Below are 17,378 nucleotides of genomic sequence, written 5' to 3' on the forward strand. Positions count from 1 at the left end.
CTTATTAAGGTTTCTCCATTTACCTGACAGGGGAATCTTAGCAGAGGCTGGCTGGCAGAGCTGATGAGCCAACACTAGAGGGAGTGGGAGGTGCAGGAGGTAGTGCTGTCCCAGGCTGTGGGTTTGAAACTCACCAGTCAGGAAGTGAGGCCGACAGACGGAAGGGCGGGCAGGGGCGGGGAGTTCTGGGCCACAGCAGAAGGGGCCTTCTGGAGTTTGGGGGCTGTGGGGCCATGGGCTTCAGGGCCAGAGGTTGCTGTTAGCCTGGCAAGGCAGGTTTGGGTAACATGCACGCCCAAAGGCAGCTGGCTGTAGCTGCAGTGAGAGCAGAAGTCAAACGACATGAGGTAGCCAAGCAGGCTCTAAGCCGCCTCAGGAAACTGGCAGAGAGGGTGGGCGACTCGGAACTTCGTGACAGCATCCAGGCCTCCCTGAACAGCATACGAGGTAAGAGAAGGGTTAGCTCCCAACTTGGGGGTATCGGGGACCAGAAGGGGCATAGAAGAGTTTAATGGGTCTTACATCATTTCCCAGTAAGCCATTTCCTAGTAGTCCCCAAGATGGAGCTGGGATTTAGGGGAAGAATACATTTGGAAAAGACAGGAAAAGACATGGGAGGTGTCTTTCTTCCTCTTTCCCCAACTCTGAGCCTTCTCCTAGGGGATCAAAATACAGGTCACTGCTGAGCTGACCTTCTTGGAAATGGAGAAGTGGGTGAGCATGGGGTAGGCTTGGACCCTGCCTGGGGAATCCGTGGCAGGAAGCCGTCTGGGGCAGGAGGTTCTGGGACTGGATAATGTGTTCATTCCCAGGACCCACGAGGGATCAGTGACCTCTTGTTCTCCAGCTGTACAGAGAAACACACACACAAATGCGTGCACACATTAAAACGACCATACAGAGAACCTCAGGCCCCCAGGCACACACTAACATTCACGCAGCAGGCTCTGCACAGCCGAAGTGCAGAGAAGTGCCCCAGGACTCTCCTAGGTCCCCTCTCTTCTCCGTGCTCCTGTTCCTGTCTTCCCCCCACACACCTTCCGCTCTACCTCCTTAGTGCCCTTAGCACACAAGTGATGACAATGCAGGAAGGAAGTGCTGCCATGGCAACACCATCCGCCACATCCTCCTGCCCACCCCAGCTTCAATGCTGTGGTGGGGCCCTGGCAGGAAGGGCTCATCCATCCACCAGGCACCACCACTAAGGAACTGATGGAACTGAAGGTCTCTCTGGACTGTTCCCGTCTCATTACCTCCGAGGTGGCAGCGAGCTAACCAAAGCGGGCTCCTTTGCTCAGGAAAGGTGTCTGGGAGAAGCACACCCTCCATATCCTGGTGTCTTCCAGCCTCTCCATTTTTAGCCGCTACTTGGGGGCGGCAGATGGGGGCGGTAGAGAAGACCTCCTGCCAGATCTCTCTGATGGTAAAGGCCACCAGAGCACAACTTTTGGAAGGAACAGTTTGGTTCGGGTTCCTAAGGGAACAGTCTGATAATACCCTCCCTACTGCCCTTCTGACGCTGGTGCCGCCTGTCCCCCACCCTTTGCCAAGAACCACAGCTGACACCTTCCCTACAGCATTCATTGTTGGAAAGGCAGACCTAGGGGAAGTGGCCCCATGGGGCCTCCTAGGGAGGAACTCCAAGCCCCATTCCTGTAGAAAAATAGGGGGGAGAGGACATGTCTAGGGCAGGTAGAGGCCTCTGCTTAGCTCTGGAGGAGGGAGTGAGGAGGGGTAGAGGCTGTTATCTCTGAGAAGACTCCACTTTTTCTAAGTGATTTGTTCCACTCTCCCCAAGAGTCGGGATTCTGTTCCCTTTAAGGGGACACCTTAAGGAAAACTGGGGCCACCGATGGAAGGAAAAGAAAATTAAGCCAGAATCAACAAATCTCCTTCACTCTCTTTCAGAAAAGACTACTGAAGGGTCTCCTGTCCTGGGGATGGTGTTATCTTGACGCTGCAAGGGCGGGGTGCGTGGGGAGGCTGCGGATCTCGGGGCAGGCCCGCGGAGGGATTGGGTACAGGTCTAGGGGGAAACAAAGGGTATCCAGCATCCCGGTACCGCCCTCCACCCTCCACCCCTACCAGGCCGCGCACACCGCGGGCTCCTGCTCCAAGAGCCGCCCACGACAGCACTATTATAGTCTCGGCTGCGTCAGGAGGATGGGACGCCAAATTAGGGGAACGCTGAGACTCCCCGAGTCCAGGGGTGGGTTCGCCAAGGCTGGCGGGAGGCCTCACCTAACTCCCACCCCAGCCTTGCAGGGTAGGCCTAACCCCTTGATCCTTCTCCCCCGGCTTGAGGACAGTGAGCCTTGCACTGCAGGGTCCCTAGAGAGTGGGAGCTACAGGAACTGAGGGGCTCCTTATATTCGGGGGCGCTAAATAACCCACATGTGGGTAACTAGTTGGTGCCTCCATGAACCCCAAATCACATGGCAGTCCCCCCCCCCTCACACACACACACCACCATGTACACGGATCCCTCCTCTCGGCTTATCCCCGCTGTTTCTGAGGCACTCTTGGAGCTGGGGTTGCTATGGAGACGGGATGCATTTTAGTATGGGGGGGGGGTGTCAATCTGTAGACATATTCCTTCTCCTTCCACCTCCAGCTGCAGCCTTTGATTCACATTTCTGCCTGGGCTGTTCTGAGCCCCCAGGTCTCTCCCTGCCGGAGGCACCCTCCCCTCCTTCCTATCCTGCTAACTTCCATGTTTGTCCCCGTCCCCAGGGAACACTTTTCAAGTTCACTTTGGGACAGTTGTGTTCAAAACGTGGCCTCAGTGATGTATTGCCTGAGTGGGGGTGGAGGTGGGCGAGGGGGCTGGGTTATGGGGAAGGGACACGTGCAAGTGCCTGGGGGACACAAGGGGTCCTGGGAACAGCATTTCGGAGTTCCCCACCTTCCTACATCAGCTTCCCCAGAATTTGCTCCGTTTCCGCAGTGGGCTGTTCACTCCTAGACTGGTTTTTACCCCAGTCCTTGAATGCCGCACCCAACAGCCGCGCTCCCTTACTGTGCTGTGTTCGGGGAGGGGGCTGGAGTGCTGGAGTAGGGGAGTCCCAGTTCCAGGGAATCCAGCCCAGGGTTTGGGAGGAAAATCCAGTCCTGGATTTTGCACCGCCTTCGCAGACAGCCGTGCTGGTAGAGAGAAGGTGGGGGAGCGATGGGGGGGTGGGGGCTGCCTCCTCCTCAATGTGAGGGGAGCGCCCGGACACAGCGCGCATCCGGACCGAGCCGAGCCCCGGCGAGCCCCCCGGACCCTTCGCCCGGATCTCACGCCCCTCCCCTCCCAGACCCCACACCCGTGGGTTCCCACCCCTCCGGCTTCCCCCCTTCCTCCCCCGCCGGCGACTGTATCTCCATCCCCAGCATCCTCCCCGCGCCCCTGCGAATCCCCCGCACGACCAGCCCCATTTAGCTCCCCACCCTCCTAGGGACCCCCTTCCGACCCTCACCCTGTCCCTCGAGTCCCCATTCCCCGCCTCTGCCTCCCCCGCACCCATTCCTCTTCTCCCCAAGCCTCAGGTCCCCCTTTCCCTCCCTCTCCCCTATTTGCCCCCACTCCTGTCTTCCCCGCCCTCCCCGCCCATTCAGCGCCCCCACCCAGGCCGGGGTGCACGGCCCGGCGCGCCTCCCTGGAGCAGCACCAAGGTCCCGGGGCTCCGACGGGGTGGGGGCGCAGGGCGGGGAGCATGGGGAGGGGGCGCCCCGTGTGATGGGAGGGGGGCGCAAGCGGAGGCGGCGGAGGCGGCGGCGACAGCGGAGCCGGGCCGGGGGCTCAGCGGGGTCCGGGGGCTGGGGGCGGCGAGCAGGGCGGCCCCATGGCCGGGCCCCCCTGAGGCAGTCCAGGGGAGCCCCCTCCCCTCCCCAGCTCGGGGGTCTCGGGGCCCCATGAGCCGGGGCGCGGGCGCGCTTCAGCGCCGGACAACGACCTACCTCATCTCGCTGACCCTGGTCAAGCTCGAGTCGGTGCCTCCGCCGCCGCCTTCCCCGTCTGCGGTCGCAGCAGGCGCCCCTGGGACCAGAGGTGCGGAGACTGGGGATCCTGGCAGCCCCCGCGGCTCGGAGGAGCCGGGCAAGAAGCGGCACGAGCGTCTCTTCCACCGGCAGGATGCGCTGTGGATCAGCACGAGCAGCGCGGGCGCTGGGGGCGCCGAGGGCGCCGAGACCCCCGCCCTGTCCCCGGTTCCGGCCAGTCCCGCCCGCCCCGTCTCCCCGGCTCCCGGCCGCCGCCTCTCCCTCTGGGCCGCCCCTCCGGGGCCCCCGCTTTCCGGGGGGCTGAGCCCCGACCCCAAGCCCGGGGCCGCTCCCACCTCCTCTCGGCGCCCCCTGCTCAGCAGCCCGAGCTGGGGGGGCCCAGAACCCGAAGGCCGGGCGGGAGGTGGCGTCCCCGGCTCGTCCTCCCCGCACCCGGGCACTGGCAGCCGGAGGCTTAAGGTGGCGCCTCCTCCGCCGGCTCCCAAGCCTTGCAAGACCGTGACCACGAGTGGCGCCAAAGCCGGCGCGGGCAAGGGCGCAGGTAGCCGCCTGTCATGGCCCGAAAGCGAGGGCAAGCCCAGGGTCAAGGGGTCAAAGAGCAGCGCTGGGACGGGAGCCGCTGCCGCAGGGGCGGGAGGAACGGCAGCCACGGCCTCTGGTGGGGCCGGAGCTGGGGCCGGAGCCCGAGGGAAACTGTCCCCCCGGAAAGGCAAGAGTAAGACCTTGGACAACAGTGACTTGCACCCCGGACCACCTGCCGGCTCTCCTCCTCCACTCACCATCCCAGCAACCTCGGCTCCAGCCACCGCTCTCACCGTCGCCTCCGCGATGCCTACGGGGCCTGCACCTCCCAACACTCTGGAGCCCCCAGCTCCGGGGCTGAAACGCGGCCGGGAGGGGGGCCGAGCATCCACTCGGGATCGCAAGATGCTCAAGTTTATCAGCGGCATCTTCACCAAGAGCACAGGGGGGCCTCCTGGCACCGGGCCCCCTGCTGGACCCCCGGGCCTGTCCTCTGGCAGCGGGTCCCGGGAGCTGCTGGGCGCAGAGCTCCGCACCTCCCCTAGTGAGTAGGACCAGAGTCTGAGAACCGGGCGGGGAGGGCGCCTGGAAGGCGCAGCTTGGGCCGGGGGAGCCCTGTGCAGGACTGAACCGGGGAGCCCCTCTCCTGGGTGGGCAGAGGAACCGGGCTGACTCCTCTGCCAAGGACTGGGGGAAGGATTCATAAGAGGTCCTGACGGGCGTGAGGAGCTCCATGGTGGGACATGAGAAATGACTTGATTTCAGGGGGATTCAGAAAGCCTCAGAGCTTTCTGGGAAAATGATACCCTTGGTCAGAATGACTGTTGGAAATTGCTCAAGCTCCAGACCCCACTTCCAGCCCCAGCTGGAGTCTGGGAACATGGAAACGGGACTTTGCCTTGCCCAGAGGGACATTGAAGGGGAAGGGGATTAGGAAGCCTCAGTTTCCCCTGAGCACTGGGGGCAGGTGGCATGAGAATGACCTTGCAGGCAGCTGCTGGCCAGGGGCAGGCCCTCCCCTGGGCTGGGAGCAGGCTGGTGGGGCAGCAGGAAGGGACTGTTTCTTGCCATGCAGGTGGATTGGGAAGTCAGGGAGCTAGGGACTGGGTCGTGTGGAACAGGAACACTTGCACGTGAAGTGAGAGGGGGCGGAAGGAAGCCTCACTTGCCCCACGGCCCACCCAGGCCCCAGAGCCTAATTGAAACCCCCAGGGGGCTGGCCAGGAGTGACTCAAGGGGGGACCTGCTGCAAAGGCAATTCTTCCCCCCTGGAGACTTGGGAGGGGTACGGAGGAGGTGGTGTTTCGTTCCCCGGGAGGGGGTGTCTTTAGTTCTTATCTTTTTCCTCCTGGAAGAGAGGCGAGGGACTCATGGTTTAGCTCACACTCCTGGAGGGGAGGCAGGTCCGGGAGCGGGGGCGGCTCCCGGGGTTTGGCTCTGGAGCGGGTGGGAGCAGATGGCTCCGGATCCCAGAGTTCCCGCCGCAGCTGCGGCACCCCGGGAACGTCCGGCCAGTGTCAGGCGCGGGGGCTGGACCCGGCGGGCGGAAGGAGCATCCTGCCTCCTCCCACTCCTCCAGGCCTGTGGCTTCTCTCCGCCAGGGAGTGGAGCCCTTCCCCATGTTTCTTTTGGAGCATGCTTGTGGGGACGGTTGTGGGAGAAGGGGGCATAGAAAAATCCAAGCACCATTCCTTGGGCTGTGGGGAGGGGTCAGGGCCTTCAGCCATTGACCTTGAAAAAGGGAAGGCATATCCCTCACCTCAGTTTCTCTCCTGTGAAATGGAGATTGAGGAAGATCCACTCCCTTCTATGTCCCAGCCCCGCCTCCTAGGGTCAGCCCGGGAATCAGACAGGCATTTGGGTAGGAGACCCTCTTAAATTCTTCCAGAGGAAAGGACCCACCGCTGTCAGAGCTCTGGTCTCAAGGTCTGGGGCAGGGACTTACAGTTTGGGGATGTGTTTTAAGGGAGATGCCAAGTGAAGTATTTTCGTCTTGCTGACTCCGTTGCTAAGCAACCACTGAGCGGCAGCAACAGCTGTGCAGAGAGCTGGCTAGGATGGGAGGACTGAGGACCACTCTCAAACCTAGCCTTTCCACGCAGCTCCCCAGCCCAGGCAGGGATCTGAGGGTTAAGAGAAGCTGCAAAAGGAGGAGGGGTGGCTGCGGGTTGGAAGTCCTCCTGAGCCTGGAGCATCCCCTCTTACGGCTCCTTTCCCATTACAGAGGCTGTGGTCAATAGCCAGGAATGGACTTTGAGCCGCTCCATTCCTGAACTGCGCCTGGTAGGTACCTGGTCCCCTTGTCTGCAGGAAGGCTGCCCTCCTGTTCACTGCGCTCTCAACGCTCTCTCCTTCATCTCTTCCTTCCCCTCTCTCCGTGAGAAAAGGGAATTGTTTTTTAGTTCTCCTGAGATTCTACCTTCATGGCACCTTCCTGAGGCTTGCTACAACCTCACAACTTTTTCTTTAGTCTCTTTTCCCCTGTTTATCCATGGTTGTCTTTCAGGCTTCTCCTCACTTCTGGGATCTCTCCTATAGTCCTTCATGTTCTGTTGCCTAGATTGGGTAAACCTTTTCAACCAGTGCCTAGGGCTATGACATGCTGCCTCCCCCCTATACACACATCTAGTATGTTTTCTAAACAGCACAACACACACACACACACACACACACACACACACACACACACACAAATGGTACTGAGTTGCTGACATTATTCAGCTTTTTGGGATTATTTCTTGCCATACTCGGGGCCTGATCTTCCCAGATGCGCTCCTGACTGTCATCCTTGCCCTGTGGGAGCCTCCCTGGATGATTTAACACTGCCAATCTCTTCAAGTTCTCCAGACTCAAGCATACTGCCACCTCTGAACTTCTGTAATCTCTGCTCTACAAACTTGTCTGCAGGGTGTACTGGGCGACGCCAGGAGTGGGAAGTCATCGCTCATCCATCGATTCCTGACTGGTTCATACCAGGTGCTGGAGAAGACAGAGAGTGAGTTCTTAGGAGCCATAGTAAACTAAGGATTGGGGTCAGGGATCCAGGATTAATGACTAGGCAGTGTGATCAATGACTAGGTGGGAATGGAGACCAGAGGGAAGGATGAGGCCATGACAGCCAAAATAGAGGGATGATGGGGTGGTCTGCTGACCTGTGACCCCTGACCTATCACTTCCAACCTTTCTGTACAGGTGAGCAGCACAAGAAGGAGATGTTGGTGGATGGACAGACTCATCTGGTGTTGATCCGAGAGGAAGCTGGGGCACCTGATGCCAAGGTGAGGGGTGAGGCAGGCAGGCTTGCTGGGGTCAGCACTGGCCAAAGGAGTGGGCTCTGGTTTCCCAGATCTAACTGGGAATAGCATCGAAAGAAGTGGGCTTGTTTGACCCTCTCTTTGTCTCCTCACCCCCCGCAAGTTCTCAGGCTGGGCAGATGCTGTGATCTTGGTCTTCAGCCTGGAGGATGAGAACAGTTTCCAGGCCGTGAGCCGTCTCCACGGGCAGCTGAGCTCCCTTCGGGGCGAGGGACGAGGAGGTCTGGCGCTGGCATTGGTGGGGACGCAAGGTAAAGAGGGGCTGGGAAGGTACTACTGATGGCTACTGGGGTATTGCCCAACATACAAGAGACCTTGGTGAGGTATAGATATGGCCACGTGGATTCTAGTTACCTCTGGAAGGAGCCTGATCTCCAGATAAGGGAGCCATCAAACCAACACTAACTTCCCAGGACCTGAGCAGAGAGAAGGAGGTTCTCCTGGGAGGAAGGGACAGCTATAGTAGCATCTCCATCCTCTGAGATGTCACCTGTCTTGTGTTCTTATGCTCTCATTTCCCGATGCCATCACCATGGGAAACAAAGCTCAGTCCCTAGGGCTGACAGAAAGCCTTTTCCACTCTCCCTTGCCGCAGCTGGGTCAGGCTGACACCTTTCAAAGGAACCTATTTAAAACAAAGAGAACGCACACATGAAATGATGGAGAAAACACAGAGGGCAGAAAACCTTTTAAAGAAGTGATTCAGGTGCTCAGACTCTCCACCAGGGCCGAGAAAAGCTTCTTCCACGACCACCTGTGTGAGGCTGGCAGGGCTGTCTGGATGCCTGTCCAGCAGGTGTCTGCCCCCACCTGTCGCTTGCCTCCAGGTTTCCCGGGGCAGAGTGAGCAGGCCACCTGTTACGCACGGCGGCTATTCAGCCTTTTCCTAGTTCACATGCCAGGCGTCCTCCCTTTCAGTTCAGGGTTCATTGGGTTTGCAGGACAGGGTGATTGTCACTTGTGAGCCTCCACCATTTTAGATCTTGTCAGGAAGCTCCACCCGACTCTGAAGGGTTTTCTGAAGACAGATACAGAGTGCACTCAGCCTACTCATAACGCAGCTGGGCATTTGAGCTGGGGCCAGAACTTAAAGAAGGCTCTGTACTCCATTCCACCGGCCACAGGAGAGAGACTCTCTCACACCCTGTCCCTGGTGGGTCCAGCCTGGGCCTGGAGCCCAAGGGAAAGGAAAGCAGGAAAAACGGGGAAGGGCCTTGATCCCGCTTCTTTCCTGTGTCCTCAGACAGGATCAGTGCTTCTTCCCCTCGGGTCGTGGGTGATGCTCGTGCCAGAGCTCTGTGCGCAGACATGAAACGCTGCAGCTACTACGAGACGTGTGCGACCTATGGGCTCAATGTGGACCGGGTCTTCCAGGAGGGTGAGTGTGGTCATCCCAGCAAATGTGGGAAGCGGGGCTTGAGGCCTGGGATAGTCTTAGAGGTTTCGCATCCAGGCCTCTCTCTGGGGGTGATAGGTAGGTCATTAGCCTGTGTGGGAGGCAGGGGGGATCAGGGAGGTCAGAGAAGTCTTGCTTAATAGCCACAGGTCTTTCTGGACTGGAGGAGCTGGAAAGGTTACATGTGGCACGCAGGCCACACTGATAAGGAACTTGGGGCCTATGTTATCTCTTGGGGATTTCTCAAAGCTGGGCACCGAAGGGTGTTCTTGGGTATCTGCCCTGCTCACGCCTCCTTCCCCTCCCCCCTTCAGTGGCCCAGAAGGTGGTGACCTTACGCAAACAGCAACAGCTTCTGGCTGCCTGCAAATCCCTGCCCAGCTCCCCAAGCCACTCAGCTGCTTCCACTCCCGTAGCTGGGCAGGTGAGTTGGGGGTTTCAGGGTCCACAGAGGGGCTGGTAAGAATCTGAGTGGCTGGTGATTCAAGCAAGAATAGGTTCAGAGTGCCCAAGGAGGCTGTGGGGCGGGGGGAGACAGGTGGGAATGGTAGTGACACCACTTGTAAAAGTGCATTGGACTGGAAAACCGCACTGTTTCAAACATCGTTTGCAATGTCTTTGAGCAAGTCACCTAAACCTCCCAAGGTTGTTAGGAAAATTATATGGCAAAAACTTGTGAAGTCAACTTTGTAAAACTAAAGCACTATGACTATGCTAGTGAGGAGTTTGCTTATTAATGCTAATACACATAAATGGTGATGAGATCAAGGAATTTCTCAGGTTCCTCATAACTAGATGTAACTGAAGCATGGTGGGATGGGAGCATCTCAGCTATTTTGACTTCTCCAGGCTAGTAACGGGGGCCACACTAGCGACTACTCTTCTTCCCTCCCGTCCTCACCCAATGTTGGTCACCGCGAGCTCCGAGCTGAGGCAGTGGCAGTGGCTGGATTGAGCACCCCAGGGTCCCTGCACCGGGCAGCCAAGCGCAGGACCAGCCTTTTTGCGGTATTGGATATGCTGACCCCCATCCCCTGTCCCCTGTTACCTGCCCATCTTCCCTGGTCCCTAGACCCCTCTTTTGGGCCCTTATTCATCTGTCTTTCCTGTCCTTCCATCAGTGTATCCCTCCATGCATCCTCTAACTGATGCCAATAACCATTCCAGAATCGCCGGGGCAGTGACTCTGAAAAGCGGAGCTTGGACAGTCGGGGAGAGACAACAGGGAGTGGGCGAGCCATTCCCATTAAACAGGTGGGTGGTCCAGGGGCTGAGGGCAGGCTGGAGGCAGCTGATCCTAACTGGGCTCACCCACATGTCTTTCTCCATACCACAGAGCTTTCTACTAAAGCGAAGTGGCAATTCCTTGAACAAAGAATGGAAGAAGAAATACGTGACCCTGTCCAGTAATGGCTTCCTACTTTACCACCCCAGCATTAACGTGAGTGGCAGAGGCTGGCCGGCCACAGTGGCTGGCCTTAGACGCCCTTCCAGCTCTACGAGTCTGTGCCTCCGACAAACACTAATACTTCTGGGAAGCTCGTCTGGTTCTCTTAAGTTTAGCAAGCATGTTGAAGGTTAGGTACCTCCCAGGTGCCCATCCCGGGGATGAAAAGGTAACGATATCTCCCCAGGAACTTTCAGCCTAGTGGGAGAGCATGGAGAAAGGGCCTCCACCTGGCCTGCCACTCAGGGAATGCTTTCTGGGGGAGACAATGCTGAGCCAATACTGTTTGGCTCATCCCCTAGAAGCTCATCTCAGCCCACTGAGCTCTATGAACCCCCCCCTTTATATATATACTAGAGGCCCAGTGCACGAAATTCGTGCACGGGGGTGGGGGGGTCCCTCAGCCTGGCCTGCACCCTCTCCAATCCAGAACCACTGGCTCCTAACTGCTCGTCTGCCTGCCTGCCTAATTGCCCCTAACTGCCTCTGCCTGCTGACCTGATCACCTCTAACTGCTCTGCTGACAGCCTGATTGCCCCTAACCACCTCTGCCTTGCCTCTAACTGCTTGCTCCCCCGCGCCGGCCTGATTGTCCCTAAGTGCCTCTGCCTCAGCCCCCGCTACCATGGCTTTGTCTGGAAGGAAGTCGGACGTCTGGAAGACATCCGGTCGATCTGGTCTAATTAGCATATTACCCTTTTATTAGTATATATATATATATATATATATATATATATATTTTATTGATTTCAGAGAGGAAAGGAGAGGGAGAGAGAGATAGAAACATCAATGATGAGAATCATTGATTGGCTGCCTCCTGCATGCCCCCTACTGGGGATTGAGCCCAAAACCCGGGCATGTGCCCTGACTTGGAATTGAACCGTGACTTCGGTCGATACTCAACCACTGAGCCATGCTGGCCAGGCTTCTTTTCTTTTCTTTAAAAAAATTTTTTTTACGAGCGCCCCCTCTTGAGTCCTTCTCTACTTCCCACTATTAGTTGCTTCCCAGCACCACCAACCTTCCCTATATTCTCAACCCCTGTGCCCCTCCAGGACTACATCCATAGTACCCACGGCAAGGAGATGGACTTGCTACGAACAACAGTCAAAGTCCCTGGCAAGCGGCCCCCACGCGCCATCTCTGCTTTTGGCCCCTCAGCCAGCATCAATGGGCTCGTCAAGGACATGAGCACTGTCCAGATGGGTGAAGGCCCTGGTGAGTGGGGCTCAGGACAGAGGAGCCAGGGCTAGGGGAGAGGAGGGGTGGTAGGGAAGTAGGGACTGGATAAGTGAGAAGGTGGGTGATAAAGATGTACCACTAAGGCATGGGCCCAGAGACTGAGTGGCTCACTGAGGTTTTATATTCTTCTCCTTCCAACAGAGGCCACTACTCCCACGCCAAGCTCAAGCTCCAGCCCCAGTTCCCTGCAGCCACCATCAGATCAGACATCCAAGCACTTGCTGAAGCCAGACCGGAATTTGGCCCGAGCCCTCAGCACTGGTCAGTGAGGACCCATCTTCCATCCACTATCTTCCAGATCCAGATGGGATGTGGGTGGGAGATGAAATTGGGGTGGAAGCTTGGAGACTGGAATCCAATGCATGAGTGCATACATTAAGCATCTACTGGGTGCAGGCACCAAGCTCAGCATTATCGTGTTCATCATGATGTTTAAGACAAGTGGGTTCTAGAGCTAAACTGCCTGAACTTGAATCCTGGCTTGCCACTGGGGCAAGTTACTTGATCTCTCCATGACTCAGTTTCCTCATCTATAAAATGGAGATAAACAGTTTCTACCTGAAAGGGTTGCTTTAAGGCTTAAAAAAACTGAGAACATTGTCTAGCACATAGTCAGCATTCAGTATTTGAAATGTTTAGAAATATATATATTTATTTATTTTTTCTTAATTTATTTAAAATAGCAAGTAACATTGTAACAAGTAATCCTTACAACAACCTTGTCAGGTCAAGATTATTATCCCCATTTTAGGGATGAAGAAACTGAGGCTCAGAAGATTAAGTGACTTGCTCAAGGTCTCAAGGCCAGTAAGTGGCAGAGCCAGGATCTGAGTACAGGTCTGACTCTAAACCACTCATCTGCCCACCTCCTCAGGAATAATCAAGGGGGACCTCCTGGAGAGGGACAGTTGAAAGGAGGGAACCCTAAAATGCCAAAGCTAGTTTAGGGGAGGAGACAGGCTATGATGAAATCAGGAAATCTGTGGAGGGGCAACACTGAGGCAGCTGTGTCCCCCTTCCTAAGACTGTACCCCATCTGGAGACCTGAGCCCCCTGAGTCGGGAACCTCCTCCTTCTCCCATGGTGAAGAAGCAGAGGAGGAAAAAATTGACAACACCGTCCAAGACTGAAGGCTCCGCTGGACAGGCTGAAGGTGAGGCCTTGGTGGGCAGTTGCACTCCCACTCTGGACCCTCACCCCCAACTCTAGATCCCTGGCCTAGTTCCTGCAGGAGGAGGAAAAGTGTCTGAGCTGAGTGCTTGACTATCATTACCACTTTGCACATAATTTAGTGAGAAAATGAATGGACACCCCTCAGCCCTTGTCCTTCCTCTCGTTGCCCAGTCAATGCCTTTTACCCCAGCAGTCCCCAGCACCCCTTGATCAATGACCCCTCTCCTAATGACCCTCTACTTCCCCTTCCTGCCCTCAACTCTGTTTACCACCTCAGCTCCTGCACCCAGAGCCCCATGACCCCCAGGGACTCAGCCCCTGGTCTCAATGTCTCCCTTTGACTCCTCAGCTCCTGACCATCCAGCCCCTGTTCCCAGTAACTTCCTATGCTCGCCAAGCTCCCCTGACAGCTCTTGACCCCAGTGAAGCCCCCAAATCCTCAAGACTTTTCAACCTCAGACCCCCTCACCCAAGGCCTGTACCCTTTCCCCATGTTTACTCAGATCCTGACCATCCCTTCCCCTCCCAGAGACCCGGCTCCTCATTGACCATGATAACCGGTCCCCACCGCCCCTGCTCTCTGCTGGGTGCTCAGACCCCAGTCTCCAGATCTGCCTGCTCTCATGGCTCTTGGCTTCTGCTCTACTCTGCTCCGGGGCCACTGACTTTAGTTCTGCTTTCTCTCCCCACCTGTCTGTCCTGCTTTGTCTCTGGCACTCTGTCACTCTCTCTCCATCTCTCCATCTACCTCTTTCTCTCTTTCTTGGTCTTTTTCTCTGTTCTGCTCTCTATTCTATCTCTATATCCTTCGCTTCGGGAAACCAGCCAAGCGCAAAATGTGGAAACTAAAATCCTTTGGTAGTTTAAGAAATATTTATAAAGCAGGTAACAAGCGGGGAGCTGGGAGGGGCGCTCAGCTGGGGTGCAGAGGGGTGGGGGTGCCCCTGCCTTCCCCTGCATGTGCTCGGGCTTCCTGCTCTCCCCCACCTCTGCTTCCCCAGCCCCTCTGCCCACTCCCAGGGGCTTGGGGTGGACATCAGGGAGGAAGGTTTGGGGAAGGCAGCTCCTGTTTGAACTCTCTCCCTCATGACCCCATCCCATCCCCCCACCCAGAGGAAAACTTCGAGTTCTTGATCGTGTCCAGCACTGGTCAGACGTGGCACTTTGAGGCCGCCAGTTTTGAGGAGCGGGATGCCTGGGTCCAGGCAATTGAGAGCCAGATCCTAGCCAGTCTGCAATGCTGTGAGAGCAGCAAGGTCAAGGTAATGGGGGTGAACGGTTTGGGGGGAAAGCAGAGGTGAGTGTCTGGAGAAGGGCTCCGAGGGAGAGTCAGTAATAACCCAGCCCTTTCTGCAGCTGCGCACAGACAGCCAAAGCGAAGCCGTGGCTATCCAGGCGATCCGGAACGCCAAGGGGAACTCTACCTGCGTGGACTGCGGGGCTCCCAGTGAGCGCAAGGGGGCAGTGGAGGGGCCAGGGAGGGACTGTGGTTCGCTGGCGTTGGCGATTTCGGGGTGGGTGCCCGTGTTTGCTCTGCGGGGAGCCAATTTCTCACTCCGTCCCCAGACCCCACGTGGGCCAGTTTAAACCTGGGCGCACTCATCTGCATCGAGTGCTCGGGCATTCACCGGAACCTGGGCACACACCTGTCCCGCGTCCGCTCGCTGGATTTGGACGACTGGCCTCGGGAGCTGACCCTGGTGCTGACGGCAATTGGCAACGATATGGCCAACCGCGTGTGGGAGAGCAACACGCGGGGCCGAGCCAAACCCACGCGGGACTCCTCGCGGTATGTGCGAGGGAACAGATTGGGGCGGGGGGCTCCCGAGAGGGTCCACGGGAGGGGTCCTGAGGGGGGGTCCCGAGAGCCCTTCCCATTGATCCTGGTCTTGCAGGGAGGAGCGTGAGTCATGGATTCGCGCCAAGTACGAGCAGCTGCTGTTCCTGGCGCCGCTGGGTTCTCCGGAGGAGCCGCTGGGCCGCCAGCTGTGGGCTGCAGTGCAGGCTCAGGACGTGGCCGCCGTCCTCCTGCTTCTGGCCCACGCGCGACACGGGCCGCTAGACACCAGCGTAGAAGACCCGCAGCTTCGCTCCCCACTGCACCTGGCGGCCGAGCTCGCCCACGTCGTCATCACGCAGCTGCTGCTGTGGGTACGTGAGTGGGGGTGGGTGAAGGGGTCTTGGGGGGCTCCGTCTGGGAAACAGCCAGGCCGGGGGAGCCTGGTATCCTCACAGGGACCCTTTCCGTGGGCCCGGAAGTCTTGGGGAGCGGCGTGCAGGTGGCCCCCCGGGGCTGCGCGATAACCGGCCGTTTCCGCCCGCAGTACGGCGCCGACGTGGCCGCCCGGGACGCGCAGGGCCGCACCGCGCTGTTCTACGCCCGCCAGGCCGGGAGCCAGCTGTGCGCCGACATCCTCCTCCAGCACGGCTGCCCCGGCGAGGGCGGCAGCGCCGCCACCACGCCCAGCGCGGCCACCACGCCCAGCATTATCGCCACGCCCAGCCCCCGCCGCCGGAGCAGCGCCGCCAGCATGGGCCGCGCCGACGCCCCCGTCGCGCTGGTATAGTTTGCCCAGCGGGAGAGACACCCCCACGGGCCGGGCACGACCGCACCGGGTGGACCGCTGGACAGATGCACCCACTCACCACTCCAATCCGCCCCCCGCCCCATGAGAGCACTTCTTCCCCCCACGAAGGCACAGCCCTCACGCCCCCCCCCGCCCCAGAAGACACAAACGCACCTCCCTCTCCCCAACGAGGCATGGAGACCCCGCCCGACACGCCCCCTCTCCACTGTTTGCACCCTTGGATTGCTCTGGGTCTACCCGTTTGGTGTTTGAGGAAGGGGACGCCCGCGCTTCCCTGCTCCTGGGCCAACTATGCCCACTCGCGCCCCCTAAGGGCGGGGGAGCGATCCGGTCCTGCCTGTGCTTGACAATCCCAAGGCCTGGAGCACATCCCCAGGCTGGCTCCTGGGGCGACGCCACGCCAGAGGGAGGGCTTAATTCGGGGAGGGCTAGCCCCGGGACTTGGGGCCAATAAGGGACCCCACCCCTTCCATGCTAATCTCACTGCCCAGTGAAGGGGAAGGGCAGCGAGGGGCAGGACCCCTGCTGCCCATGAGGGGTAGGGGGGTCCCCAACCCTTTCCGTGAAAGGGACCATGAGGAGTGGAAATCAAGACGTCCCCCTAAAGCCACCCATGGATGGAAGCTAAAGGGCTGGGGGAGCCAAGAGCCTGGGTCCCTCCTCGTTACTATCTTAGGAGGGAGAAGGGATGGAGCAGGAGCAGGCTACGGGGGCTGGGTAGCAGCCTTGTAATTTATTGCTTTGTTCCCCAACAAGGGGACAGGGGTGGGCAGGGGCTTGGGGAGGGTGTTTCAGGGTAGGGAAAGCCAAGGGAGGGAAGAGGGTGGGGTGGGGTGGGGGTGCTCTTGGGTTGTGAGTGTCTGTGACCGTGACTGCGTACCTGTGACTGTGCAGCGCCCGTGGTGATCTGGGGTAGGGGGCACCCCTACAATGGGACCCCTGTCCCACTATTTTTCATATACAGCCCCTCCCTCCCACTGGAGCTTCTCCAGACCCATCCCTCAACCCCACGATCCCTCCCAGCCAGGGTAAGAAGATGTGAGGTGGCTGGGAGGGTTTCCAGGCCCCCTGCCCTGTCCCCAGAAAATGGGTGGCGGGGTGGACTTACCTGGCCCAGCCCTGCCTCCCTCAGTCAACCCAGCCCTTGGGTCCTCTGTGTCAGTGGTTTCCGGTCTTTTTTTTTTTTTTTCCTGGCTAAAATATTTTGCAAAGGACCAGGTAATTGGGAAGGGGAGGGGGCATTGCCCCCATCCCCTCAGAGACAGGTGGTGTGAATCTTCAACAGCAATTAAAGAGGAAATGATTTTGTCTAGGGGGTGAGCTGCTGGTCTGTTCTTGAAGAAGTGGGTCAGGGAATGGCCTTGGGCAAGGTGGGGAACTGGAGGTGGGAGAGGGCCACCCCTAGAGGGTGCCTCCTGCTGTGGCTGGTGGCAGGGTATTATTCTCAGTCTCTCAGGGCACCGAGGTGATAGGTCAGATACGCCATCGTGTACAACAGCTTTGGTTCATGTAGAAGAAGGAGACAGGCAGGTCAGAGCAACAGTGGGGATCCAGGGAGCAGAGAAGTGACTCCCAAGATGACCCCGGTTCTGGAAAGGAGTTAGGGCGTGGAGTTTAGAGGAGAGGAAGGGAGTGGGGGCTGCTTGGAGAAGTGAGAGGATGGGGTAGTTTGGTTAAGAGCAGGAACTTTGGAGTCAGATCTAATTTTGAAA

General features: G+C 58.3%; 1 protein-coding gene across 2 annotated transcripts; it reads left to right on the top strand.

The window, feature by feature from the left end:
• The first annotated feature begins 214 nt into the window (after nt 1-214).
• AGAP2 (ArfGAP with GTPase domain, ankyrin repeat and PH domain 2) lies at nt 215-15,719 on the top strand. Of its 2 annotated transcripts, XM_008148720.3 has the most exons (19): nt 3,898-5,050; nt 6,731-6,789; nt 7,414-7,501; nt 7,699-7,784; nt 7,924-8,071; nt 9,064-9,198; nt 9,531-9,640; nt 10,066-10,224; nt 10,384-10,470; nt 10,553-10,657; nt 11,719-11,881; nt 12,047-12,166; nt 12,930-13,058; nt 13,904-13,963; nt 14,192-14,340; nt 14,435-14,525; nt 14,645-14,867; nt 14,974-15,229; nt 15,403-15,719. In XM_008148720.3, the coding sequence occupies exons 1-19, from the start codon at nt 3,898-3,900 to the stop codon at nt 15,643-15,645; spliced, it is 3,564 nt and encodes a 1,187-aa protein (XP_008146942.2). In that variant the 3' UTR covers nt 15,646-15,719. The 2 variants fall into 2 exon arrangements, with proteins under 2 accessions (XP_008146944.2, XP_008146942.2); XM_008148722.3 differs by lacking the exons at nt 3,898-5,050; nt 13,904-13,963 and adding an exon at nt 215-447.
• The last annotated feature ends 1,659 nt before the right edge of the window (nt 15,720-17,378 follow it).

This window comes from Eptesicus fuscus, chromosome 7, assembly GCF_027574615.1.
Source record: "Eptesicus fuscus isolate TK198812 chromosome 7, DD_ASM_mEF_20220401, whole genome shotgun sequence".
NCBI lineage: Eukaryota > Metazoa > Chordata > Mammalia > Chiroptera > Vespertilionidae > Eptesicus > Eptesicus fuscus.